Here is a 13155-nt window from a genome sequence, read left to right on the forward strand (position 1 = left end):
GCCCAAAATAGGTGCTCCATATCTGTCAGCTGCCCTCCTTTCCTCCTTTTCTTTTCTGCCACTTTCTTCTTCCTTCGACCTATGTTTTATGAAAAGAAGGCATCAGGAGATGTTGATGGGTCTAAAACATGTTGGAACCCAAGAGAATGGATCTAAATATAGATATAAATAGACAAGCTCCAGGAATTAATATGAACGTTCCCCCTTTCCTGAGGCAAAAAGCCATGTTTATAAAATAATTAAGCTTGTGCTGCAGTGCCAGTGAGGATTCACTTTTAATGAAATTTAATTTTATGCATATTACATGTAGCTTAACTGTTTATAATGAATTGAATAAAAATGAATGCTTTGTAGTTTTCTTAGTACATCGTTTGTTTAAGAAACACAAAGATTTGCCTGGACTTCAGTCAGTTCGTGTATGTTAATGTTTTATATGAATTGAGCTCTAGACAGATCCAAAAGTCAATCAGAGGGGAGATGCCAAGGCAGCCACCGAGGAAGAGCTGCTTTACAAGTTGCTCTTGTCATGATGGAACTGACATACCATCTCACACTGAGTCCTTGCTCTGCACCAAGCACCGTTTGAGAGTGTTACACAGATTAACTCATTTAAACCCATGACAACCCTATGAAACAGATCAACATAGTCCCATTGTATAAATGAGGAAACAGAGGCACAGAGAAGTTAAGTCCCGTGCTCAGGCAGCAGGGGCAGGACTTGAACCTGGGTAGTCTGGCTCCAGAGCCCACAGCTCTAGGGCAACACTATCTTGGTTCTCAGAAACACCTCCCGAGTATTCACGACCACTTGCCACATATGGTTCCAGGCACTTCCTGTGCATTAACTTGTTTAATCCTCACACTGACCCTTTGCCCAGGTTGCACAGTTAGGAGGTGGTAGATACAGCATATGAGGCTGGACAGAGCTTTCCATTGTTCCGTCTTGGCATTGATTAAACACCAAGCCACATTGTTCCTAATTGACTAGAACCAAAAAGAAAGTTTGTTTCTTCTGAGTTTATAGTGGGTAACTTAAAAGTGGACAGAAAAAAAGAGCAAAAAGTTTTCTAGAGCATTCCTGACTCTAACAAATTACTTATCTATTAAGTTATTAATATATATTTATATAATATTTATAGTATTTTGATTTATTAATATACTTCCTATTCACCATGCACTACCATGACTCCAGGAGGGGAGTGGGAGAGCAATTCTAGATACTGTACATCTTCTATGTCTCTATACCTTTTGGGGACACTGGCCGTTCTTCTAGCAACATTATTGTATTCATCTTAAAAGCTTAGACTGTAATCACATAGAAAGGAAGTAGATTTTCCCAGCATCACAAAATAAGTAGCATTGTAGAAATCCCATGAGAACAGATAACCATAAAATATGAACTTGTTGAGCCAGCCTGGATGGCCTAGTGGTTAAAGTTCAGCGCACTCCACTTCTGCAGCCCAGGTTCAGTTCCCGGGCACAGAACCACACCACTCGTCTGTCAGTAGCCATGCTGTGGCGGCAGCTCACATAGAAGAACTAGAAGGACTTACAACTAGAATATACAACTATGTTCTGGGGCTTTGGGGAGGGAAAAAAAAAAGAGAGAGAGAGGGAGATTTCTAACAGATGTTAACTCAGGGCAAATCTTTCCCAGCAAAAAAAAAAAAAAAAGCCAAATATGTACTTGATTATGAATCAGAAGTAAGAGAGTGCAGTGTTTCAGCTCCAGTTCTCAGGCAAGCCTGGTATGATACACCTCTTCCCTTTTTTGTATCCCAAATCAGGTTTAACATTTCTACACCTGCTTTCCGAGGCTGCATGAAAAATCTGAAGAAAACTACTGGTGTCGTTAGGTTGAATGATACTGTGGGAGTAACAAAAAAATGCTCAGAAGACTGGAAGGTAAGTGAAGAGTTCAAAACCTTGCAAAGAAGTACTCCACAACCGACCCATCTTCGGTATTCATTAACACATCAACTTTTGACTTTTTTCCGGTAGCACACAGTGTTATGATGAACTGGCTCATATACATTCCCCACATACTTGCAAGATACAGAACCTCTTCAGGTTCATGTATTGAATTTGTAGGAAAGTAGAAATACCAACTATATGCATAAAAACTTACATATGATTGGTAAATTATCATGCCCAAGGCAAACTCTGTTTCTTCCCAGGGCTACGTAAATCACATGAATCAGGTCAGGTGAAGTGACTTGGGTTAAGATACTGTATTTCAGCCATGAAATGATTACGATGCTAGTAATTTATTCCATGTTTGCATTTCAGCTCGTGCGATCTGCCTCCTTCTCCAGGGGAGGACAAATGAGTTTCACCAATTTGGACTTCCCATTGCCCAGCCACTTCCAGGCCTCCTTTGGCTTTCAGACCTTTGAACCCAGTGGCATATTATTAAATCATCAGACACGGGTATGAAATATTGCGTGCATATTGAACAAGATTTAAACCTGACTCAAAGATGTCAAATACAATAGAGAGATTTTGGAGGTAAATTAGTTGGGCATTTTATCTATCATCACACAGTAAATGCTATTGTATGTTTCAACCGTGGAAGTTATTCCCATCCTGGGGTAGGTACTAAAAGAAATCAGGCTTAGAAAGTACATTATAGTTTACAGAATTGAATTTTTGTGTTTTCATGGACTCATTTTCATTCTTTTTAGATATATTTTATCAGTTAAGGTGAATTAGAACTGTTATAAGTAATAATGTAGCTTAAGGTTTTAGATCTAAGAAAAAAATCAGAATGTATCCCCATTATTCCTTTCAATTCCACAAAAGAAGTTCTTCAGATTCTTTTTTTGCAGTAGCTAGTTGGGCAATATTTACATCTGGGGAATGAGAGAAAATGTAGTCCTTTGCTCTTTGTTCATATACAACAGAGCCACAGAAATTCTCTCAAGGAGGTACCATCTCTAACGTAAGAAGAGTTAGCTAATGTGGTTATGTAGGCGTAGAAGTCAACTAATACTTAGAAATCCCCTTGTGGAATGAGTGGGATTTTAAAATAGAAGTAGAAGCAGAGCAGTGTCATTCTTGGATCTGTTTGTTAAGAATTTCCGAGCACAATAGCCATCGAGTCTTTGTTGAAACAAAGAATGGTAGCTGCCTCTGTGGCTATGTCATATGAGAAGGCCTCTCCTCTCTTGACATCTTTGCTCATCAGCCTTTAGACATCTTTTTTTGAAAACTAGCCCTGGAGAAGCACATACTAACATTTAGATTGTGAGAGTGGCTTTTCCGTCAAAGCAGAATGTTTTGACCTAGCTCTTTTGACACCCAGTACCTGTCTCCTCATGACACCCAACAAGTGTTCCCAAGGGTGGGGACACTTAGTACACAATACACAAAATGGTCAAAAGCAGACAGAAGAACTGGCTTAGCAACAGATGAGATCATGTCCCGTTCTGGACAATACGGGAGTCCTAGAACTGTCTGAGGAACATTGCCCTCAACTTCCTAATGGGTTAGCTAAGAAATACGTATCAATTAGCATTCTTTTACCCAGTTTATAATGAATACTGACAACTCAAAAAAATCAACGTAAAATAAAACTGACAATGATTGCAACCACACACTGTAAAAATTGTTTTAGACTAAAAGCTCACTGAAGAATCACATCTTGTTGAAAACTGCAAAAATTGTACGTGGTGGGAAAAAATCAACAAAATTAAGATGACAACTGCCAGAACTACACTTATTTTTTTATTAAAAATTGACAGAAAGAATCAATACATCTTGCCAAAATTTAGATCTGCAGAGTTTGACATTGGAAAATTGAACTTCCTAGAAATTATGACCAGAAAATTAAAAATTCGTAATGGCTGAAGAGAAGATATCATTGTTATAATCATATATGAAAAAAATTGATAAATCAAGTCTTCATTGTAAAAATTATTCATAAAAGAATTGATCATGATGAAAATAACTTTAGCAGAATGAAAGTGAAAATAGGAAAATTTAGAAATGGTTTAACTGTTTTGTATAATTGATGGAGAAATTAAATTAATTTGTGATTGTAGGTCCATAAAATCTTTTGACAAATTCTCAGTGTTGAATTGATTTGCATAAGATTTTTATATTCGTAAACATGATGTCAAAATATTCAAAAATAATCTTTAGACAAAAATAGCAAAATCAAAACATTTGAGTTAAAACATCCTGACCTTTTTACATAGTTTTGATCATAAATTCAGTATTGATACATTTGTAATCCTTAAATGCAAATTAATTGCATTGATGGTTATATTCTATGATGATTTCAGACAAGTAGCCTGCAGGTCACCCTGGAAGATGGTCACATTGAACTGAGCACCAGGGATAGCAGCAGCCCAATTTTTAAATCTCCTCAGACGTACATGGATGGTTTACTGCATTATGTATCTGTAATAAGCGACACCTCTGGGTGAGTGGAATGGCACTTCTGCCAGAGCTCTAAGAATTTTAGTTTATTAATTTAATGGAATTTTCTAGTATCGTTTTTGTGAAATATTTGTCCTTGATGCTGACACTATTTTACTAGTAAGACTTGGCCTTCTTCCTGGTTCTGTATTAATTTCCTCATTAAACAAATTGATCAATCAACAGTTGGATGGGTAAATAAATTGTGGTACATTCAAAACAGGATAATGAAATGGGAGCAATGGGAATAAAAGATCTACAACTATATATGACCGCGTAGATGAACCTCACAACGTAATGCTGAGCAAAAGAAGTCACACACAAAAGAGTTCATCTCCTATGATTTCATTTATACAAAATTTGAAAACAGGCAAAATTAATCTATTCTGTCAGAATTCAGGTAGTGGTTACCCTTGGAGCAGGAGGAAGGCTAGAGATGGAAAGGGAGCCCCAGGCGGGGTTCCTGGCGTTCTGGTTGGTGCTTCTTTATCTGTGTGCTAGTGATGTTGGTGTATTCACATTGCAAAAATTCATTCAGCTGCATACTTAAGATGTATGCACTTTCTGTACATATAGAATACTTTAATAAAAATATGTGCAAAAAGGAATACATGAAAAAAAATTAAATGCTCTTTAAAAATAAGTCTAGTTTAAGGAGTTATTTTAAGTAAAAGATATTGAATCTGAGTCGAGGTCAGTAAGTTGACCGCAGGGCAGGAACCTTCCTTCCAGCAGTCTCACTCTTGTTCTGATTTCCTCCTCTTTCAGACTCCGGCTTCTCATCGATGACCAGCCTCTGAAAAATAACCAAAGGCTACAAGGCTTCGCAAATTCCCAGCAATCCCTGCGTCTGGGCGGGGGTCAGTTTGAGGGTTGTATCAGCAACGTCTTTGTCCAGAGGTGCGTGCCCTTTTCTGTATGTGTGGCCAACAAGAACGAGAATGGCCTGCTGACAGGGAAGGCGTATCACTGGTCTGTTAGCAGAGTCGGATTCGTCACCACGTGCTGCATACGGCTCTCATACCACCAACTCTCCAAACACCCCCTTGGACAAGATACAGACATTAAAAACAAACCAACAAAAAACGCCTGGGCCCAGCCTGCCTTTGTAGGAGCAGCTTTGGCACATAACCTTGGAAAACGTCTAATTAAAATTAACTTTCAGGTTATGGCCCTGAAAAATATTCACACTGAAATTTTATTTCATTTTAATCAAGATTACGCACTTAGATTTAATCAGCGCTTCCTGGTTTTCAAGGCCAAGGAACTGCATGGACGAGTGCAGCGCCAGGAAACCACATCCCACAACGGGAACGTGACCTTTCAGAGAAAGTGGAGCCTGGTGCTTGCATGCAAATGTTTAAACGTTCTTTCTTTTGATACAAAATGATCATTTTTAGATAAGAGGCAAAACACTCCCGGGGGCAGAGGGAGGGCCCAGGACTGGTCACGAACCTTGGACAGCCTATCAGGAGCTTGTGGGCTCCTGTGGTCCATCAAGGCTCGGACGACAATCATAAAATAAAGCAGAGTATCTGTGAGACTTTCCTGCTTAAATGCAGTAAGATAAATCCTTCCAGATACTCGCTTTCCTGATGTTCACCATCATCCTGGATCATCAGTGCCCATGTTTCTCCTCTCTGCATATTTCATCTTCATATTTCTATATGACACCCATCCCAAAGAAAGAACTATAGTATTCCGGCTTTGCCACAATCCTGGCCATTCAAAAAGAAAAAAGAAAAGTTTGTCAAGCCCTTCTGCTGGCAGAGCACGGTGCTGGGTATTTCAGGGAATGCAGAGGTGGGTACAGCACATCCTTGTCCCTCATGAGCCTAGTGCCCCCTGTAGATGTAGTGTACAGGTAGGAGATGAAAGTTACTTAGAAACCATGACAGCAAAATGTGTATTTTTGAAAAAAGCTCTTCTCGCCAATGCGTCTGTCTGAATGTGTCAGAGTTTGGCAGCCGCTTTCTTTTCTGCCCTCATTCCAGGTTATCACAGAGTCCCGCAGTCCTGGATTTGGCCAGTAAATCTACCAAGAGAGGGGTGTCTCTGGGAGGCTGCAGTTTAAACAAACCACCATTTCTAATGTTATTTAAAGGTTCTTCAAAGTTTAACAAAGCCAAGACTTTCAGTATCAACCAGGTAAGTGTCAAAATCTTACACTGGGTTTTGATTCTTTCCAGAGGATTCTCATAAGGGAATCCTGCCTCATGGTAGATGTTGAGGGGGGTAGAGCGAAGGGAGGGCTGTAAGATCACCTGATCCCATGGTGGTCACTGCCTCCAGGATTGATGTGTCATCGACAGCGGGATTACACCAAAATGTCAAAGTGGTTTTCTTTTTAGCTTTTATTTTGTATCTTGATGAAAATTTGGCAATTTTTGCAATCATAGAACAGATAGAACCTCGACGTAGGTTTCTCAATCTCTGTAGCTGATGTCTTGCTCTTCTGACCCTTCTGTTGTGTCTCCAGCAGGTACAATGATTATCCCTACAATACAGGGGCCATGCCCCTTCTGATCCCCACAGACACCCCTCTGTCCTGCCTCTTAGGACAAGACATACACGCACCCAGGCCATGCTGAGACCAGTGTGGCTTGACCTTGACTGCACATTAGAAACACTTGGAGAGCTTTTAAAATCCCAACACTCAGGTTGCATCCCAACCAATTAAGTCAGATGCTCTTGAGCTGGGTCCAGGCAGAGGAGTTTATAAAGCTCCCGGGTGATTCTAATGTGCAGCACTAAGAGAGGCTGAAAGAAAATGAAATTCCTTGTTTGGAGGAGGGGAAGCATCATAATGAAATAAACAGATTTAGAGCTTAAAGGATTCTTTACTCTGCCTGAGGTCAACACTGTGACCTCCCCATGTCTGAGGTTACAATTAATATGATTAATGGATAACACTGAGCGCCTCTGATGTGCCGGGCATTGCACTAAGCTCTTTAAGTGGACTTTCTTACTAAATCCGCAAGTAACCTTGTGGGAGAAGTACTATTACCAGCCACATCTTACAGAAAAGGATGCCAAGGTTTTGAAAGGTAAGCAGTTTGCCCAAGCTCCCTCAGATGGAGGTGGAGTCGCAATTCAAACCCAGGCATCCTGACCCCAGAGCCCATGCCCTCTTAAGAGCAATGCACTCCTGTTCACTTGTCACTTAACGTCAACCACATGCTGCCTGTCTGCCAATACTTCCCTGCGGCAGAATGATTTGGGGCAGTTGAATAGATAGTACATAATAAGAAATGTTTTATGCTATTAAGAAGAAATATACTTCATAAAGGGTTGTCATTTTACTGTTATGAAAAGAACATCTTTAGAACTGGCCTATCAGGAATGTAGTCGTATATTCATTTTTTTTTTTACTGTAAGTCTGAAAGTCACTGAGAGACTAAATTAGCACAGTGATGGTGGAGATGGAGAGAAGGAAATGGATTCGAAGCTATTTAGAAGATAGAATGTATAGGACTCAGAAAATAATTGAATGTGGGTGGCAAGGGAGAGGCAGGAGTTAATATAATTCTGAGGCATCTAGTCCGGTTACTGGATGGGTGGAGATGCCATTCATGCAGATGGGAAAAGGACAAGTATTTGGAGGGAAAGTGAATGAGTAGAGTTTGTGGCATATTGAGTGACAGGTGCCTGCGGACATGCAGGTGGATAAAGCTGGCAGGAGACTGTCAGGCGTCTCTGAGTGGGCCTCAGCAGATAGGGTGGGACAGAGGCTATTGATATGGGAGATGCCGGTGAACACACTATTTAATCTTCCCCAGGTCTGTCCAAGCCCCCAGATTAGATGGAATAAGACATTACTTCTGCCTCCAAAAGCCCAATAGCAGAGAGGAGGCAATAAAGCTTTGTGGTTAACTACTGGGTGAGCTTTGGAGTCAGACGTCTTGTTACTTATTAGGTGTGTGACCTTGACTGATTATTTAACCTCCCTGTGGGTCTATTTCCCGCAACATAAATGAGGATATATAATAGTAATATCTCATGGCATTGTTGTGAGAGTTAAATGAAGTAATAAACACAAAACACGTGGAAAAGTTCCTGGCACATGGTAAGCATGCAATAAATATTAGCTATTATTATTATTATTATTATTATACACACTAATAACCTAAGTGAAAAGGAGAACATGCTACAGGAGTGGTGTGGCAGGAATTTTCCTGGAGGAGGTGATACATGAACTGGGTCTGCAGGAGGGGTGAATTTAGACAATGAAGATTGTTGCTGCCTGAGCAGAAGCCCAAAGCTGGGAGGCAGGATGTGGGTGGTACTCATAGGTACGATACACTTCACGTACATTCTTTTGATCTTCACAAGTCTTTGTACTGTCGCTTTCAGTTCTCACCACACCCCTCTGAGAGCAGAATAAAATGCCAACTTTACAGGTCAGGAAATTGAGTCTCAGAGAGGTTAAAAAACAAAAACAAAACTTGCCCAAGAGCACCCAGTGAGTAAATGGTAGAACCAGAATTCAAATTTAGGGCCGTAGATCCCAAAGAACGTGCTCTTCAAGCCATATCATGTGGCCTCTACAGGCTTGGAAAGCTTGGTGAACAGGGGAAATTTGATGGAGAAAGGAGAGTGGGGGAGGTAAGTTTGGAATTACATGCTTGAGCCAGATCAGGCGAACCTCAGACGGCCTGATGTGATTTTGACATTTTTCTATAGTCAACGTGAAGCCATTGAAAGGAGTACTGTAAGCCATGTTGAAAGATTAATAAACTGGCAGCGGCTTGTGGGATGGTTTGGTATAGGAAAGTTTTACAGACAAGGAATCAAACTGGCAAATGACTACAAAGGTCCAGGCAAGAGAGTCAGGGGCCTGACTTTCAGGGCAGAAGGATTGGGAGTGAAAATTAAGGAGTGGAAACAAAATATGTCACAGAGATGAACAGAGGACATGGAAACTGAACGCGTGGAAGAGGCAAAGAAGGTGGGTGTCCATGATGACCAAGATGTGGGGCCTGGGTGCCTTAAAGGATGTTGGTGCCATTAAGACAATTAAGGAAGAGTTGGTAACAAAGAGTATCTATGAAAACTGTTCATCTTGACGTTACTGCTACTGACACAGAGAAGAATCTTTCAAAGATGAGTGAGGCCCCACTGCTCTGAGCCCCAGGAAAGATGCTCCAGTAGGATCCAGGTTTGGCTGGATTTTAAGTGATTTTTAACAATTCATTTAACTTTCTGGTGGGTATGATTGAACATAGCAATGTGTAAGCATAGAATGTTTTAAATAACTGGTATCAAGTTTGCTTTCTGAGCACCCTATCCAGGAATCAGGTCAGGGAGGAAAACCTAATCTTGAAGGAATTTGAATTTGTTGGGAAACCTTTAGCTGCTAGCTCCAGAAAACTGAATGCAAAATGGCTTAAACAGTAATGGGATCTAAAGTGTCACAAAATGGACAGTTGGGGATAGGTGGGGCTTGAGGCCTAGCCCATCAGGACTGCATCTGCTTCCTCACAGTTGTCTCAGCTCCACCCTGCGTGGTTCCGGGCTTCAAATCGTCATGGGACAGGGCCCAGCACCAGAAGTGCCCATCTGCTGGCTTGCTTTCTCCATTAGAAAGGAAAAGTTCTCAGAGGCCCCACCCGCCTACTTCCCCTCAAGGTTCATTGGCCAAGAGGGGGTCACATGTTCGTGCCTGAACCAATCCCTAGCTCAGCAAATCCCTACCTTTCGCTTTGGTGAACGGAGATCCTCACTGAGCTCTGAGCCCCGTGGGAGAGGCGTAGACACATCATCAAAATCAGGGCTCTGCAGCACAGAAAAAAGAGGGAAGGGCTGGGAATCTCGGTTTCTTCCAACAGTTTTTCTAGTCACACTTGATATTTATTATGGTTGTTTTTCTGTGTGAAAACTCAGTCCTATTCAAAAATGCAAAGCATCGTCCAGCTCTGGACAGACTTCTGTGTGGGGGTAAACTGATGAAAGTGGGGACAGGCTGTGGTCCCCCCACCTTCTGTTGCCTGCTTTCTGTTTTTTCACTGCCCTGCTGTAAAAGCCCAAGTGAATGGCCCAGCGGGGAAGTGGAGGGTTGGAGGCTCAATGTTCCACTGGCTGGCTGTGCAGGCCTCCATGCTGCTGGCCAGATGCTGGCTCTCTCAAGGAGCGCTGTGGTTCCTCCGTGGTGGGGAGGGGCTCTGGATATCCACTGGTCCCAGGAGCAGCAGCAGTCAGGAAAGAGACCCGAGTTGTGTAGGATGGGAATACCATGCATCCTCCCCAAGGATGAATTCATGTCTATTGAATTCATCTCCTAGGATCGGAAGTAAAAACTGAGCAAGGCATTTAGCGAGATAAGCATTCTTCACTCTTTCACCTGATTGCTAGCTGTCCTAATTTTTGGCTTCTCTCCCATGCAGCCATTGCAGGACACACCAGTGGCCTTCCCGAGGAGCAAGGAGGTATGGCGAGATGCTCAGTCTTGCCCACAACCTCCCCAGGCCCAGGCCAGTCACAGAGCGCTCAGGTTTGGTGACAGTCCCACCAGCCACTTGCTATTCACACTTCCCCAGGAGTTGCTGAAATCCAGGTATTTAATTTTCCTGCCCCCATGCCAACTCAGAACCTGACTTTGCGCTTCTACCCCAGGGCAGGCTAGCCCACATGACAAAATGTACCTGTCACTAATGAAGGTGGCACTACCACTTTTGTGAAAAGAGGTGCTGGCCTGCACAAGAGACGGCGCATGACTGCCTGAGTGTGCTCCCTCCCCACAGCTGGAACGCCCATGTGACTGTGCAGCTCAGAGGCTGAGACAATCAACTCGGCTCTGGTTTAGAATTGACGGTGTTCTAAAAATAAGGCTGATATTTCTTTCCAAAGCTGCTGCTTATTTCTATAATAAATCACCTTTCTTCTCCTGCATTCTATAGTCAGAGGAAAATCATTCTGGTAGGTAGACTCGGTGCCAGATAAATCATTTTTAGAGAGTACATTTGGACTTTTTGTGCTAACAAGTTGCATCATCTTTGGGAAGGAGGGAATGAGCAGAAATACTGATTATGTCAGAAAAAAGTAGAAAAATAAAGCTTGTCTTTTTTATGTGATTTGAAGAAGACATAGATAGAAAGGCGCCAAAAATTCCTTTATGACTTATCTACAGAAGCAGAGTTGCCCAGGGGTCAAAAAGACCTGGTTTTAAGACCTGGCTTTGAGTCCCACTCAGCTGCTTGCTGGCTGTGTGACCTCAGGCCGTATGCCCCTTCAGGTCCTTGGGGATGCAGCTGTCAAGATGGAATTAGATGTGCAAGAGATTTATTGTTCCTGTGGAAGATACAGGGGGAGAGAGCAGGAGCTGGCCAGGAGAGCGTTTAGCTGAGACTGGGCCTGAGGCCTGTGAAAGGAGAGGGGAAGGAATGAGGATCGGGTAGGAAGAGCCTCAGACAGCCGTGGGGCTCTGAGAAAGTCAGGCAGGCCTATGAGGCATCCACAAGCAAGGGTCACCCCTTCGAAGAGTCCAGTGTTGGGCATAAATGGCCCCGCTCTAGTTCTGCTGCTGAGCTCGGTCCTTGGCTGGTAGTCACCCGTGTGCCACTGCAGACCCAAGTGGAGGCTGGGGGCTGGCAGCCCACTGTGCCCCGGGCCCGGTTCTCCTGAAGGGAGCTCTGAGTGGTAGCTCCATGGCTGCCACTGGACTGTTGTTCAACTTTCTGAGCCTCAGCTTTCTCTCCATAAACTTGGCACAATTACGCCTGGCTCACCTGTTTTTGCAAATTGCTACATCTCTTTGAACCTCAATTTTCTTATCAGTTAAGTGGGGATGATAATGCTTTCCTTGCAGGGAGGGGAGAGAATAGCTTGAAACATGCTGGTCCTTGGAGGCCCACTCAGTAAGCCAAGTGCCTGCGTGAAGGCCAGAAAGGGGAAGGGCCAAGCTGAAGGAGAGCGCCTATGGCAGCAGCTCCACGTCTCCAGTTGTCGCATGGAAAGTCTTGGGATCCCTAATTTGCCAAAACTGTGCTAGTGGGAGACCAAAGCAGGTGGCAGAACTGGTGTCCCTCTCAGTTATCAGCCCCTCCCGGGGCTACCTCTTGGTAGGGAGGCCCCACTCCTGTCACTGCTATCTTGGTCAAGCTGCCCTTAATGACAACAGTCTCCCTGCGGGCGCTGCCCTGGACTACCCTTTTCCCAGCCTCCGCTCCCTCAGCCTCCTTGGCTCTGCAGCTTCTCCGCCAGCTCTGCCCTCCCCCCACCCTCCGCAGCCCCATTCTCTAGAGCACTTTCTCTCTTAGCACATTCAGTGTAGTGAGTTATCTGGCTTCTGATGATTCAACTCCAGCACCTTCCCATCCAGCACTAAATTATATGTAATAGATGAAAAAGGTAACATTTTTAAAGGGAAAGTGAAAAAAATAGTCATCAGTAAATATAATTTTTAAATCATTTTAGTTCCAAGTATTAGAACTAAATACAATACAATCACAGTATATTTTCAGGATGTTGCAAGATTTGGACTATTCTGTTGGTCTCATTCTGATTTATAGTCTAGCAATTTTTCCTCTCCTTTAAAACACTGTACCACTATTTTAACCTTTTGGTGAATGTATACAAATGCTACTTGGTTCTCTGTCTTACCCTCCTACCCTCCAGCAATGAAGAGTCATATCTACAGTATCACGTGCTGGGATTTGAATCTACGGCTGTCTTTTTTGGGTGTTAGTCTTTTCTGAAAGAAAGCTGCTTTAAGAAATAATTCTGGAAAGCAAATGT

General features: G+C 42.7%; 1 protein-coding gene across 2 annotated transcripts in view; it reads left to right on the forward strand.

The window, feature by feature from the left end:
* LAMA3 (laminin subunit alpha 3) overlaps positions 1-13155 on the forward strand; it is a 242944-nt gene that overhangs the window by 217518 nt on the left and 12271 nt on the right. For both annotated transcript variants that reach the window (XM_058556902.1, XM_058556901.1), the window contains 6 exons: positions 1788-1905; positions 2290-2430; positions 4287-4426; positions 5191-5322; positions 6417-6570; positions 10806-10975. In XM_058556902.1, coding sequence (XP_058412885.1) covers positions 1788-1905; positions 2290-2430; positions 4287-4426; positions 5191-5322; positions 6417-6570; positions 10806-10975 — 855 coding nt within the window. The remainder of the gene's footprint in view (positions 1-1787; positions 1906-2289; positions 2431-4286; positions 4427-5190; positions 5323-6416; positions 6571-10805; positions 10976-13155) is intronic.

The sequence above is a fragment of the Diceros bicornis genome, chromosome 16 (genome assembly GCF_020826845.1).
Source record: "Diceros bicornis minor isolate mBicDic1 chromosome 16, mDicBic1.mat.cur, whole genome shotgun sequence".
Classification (NCBI taxonomy): Eukaryota; Metazoa; Chordata; class Mammalia; order Perissodactyla; family Rhinocerotidae; genus Diceros; species Diceros bicornis.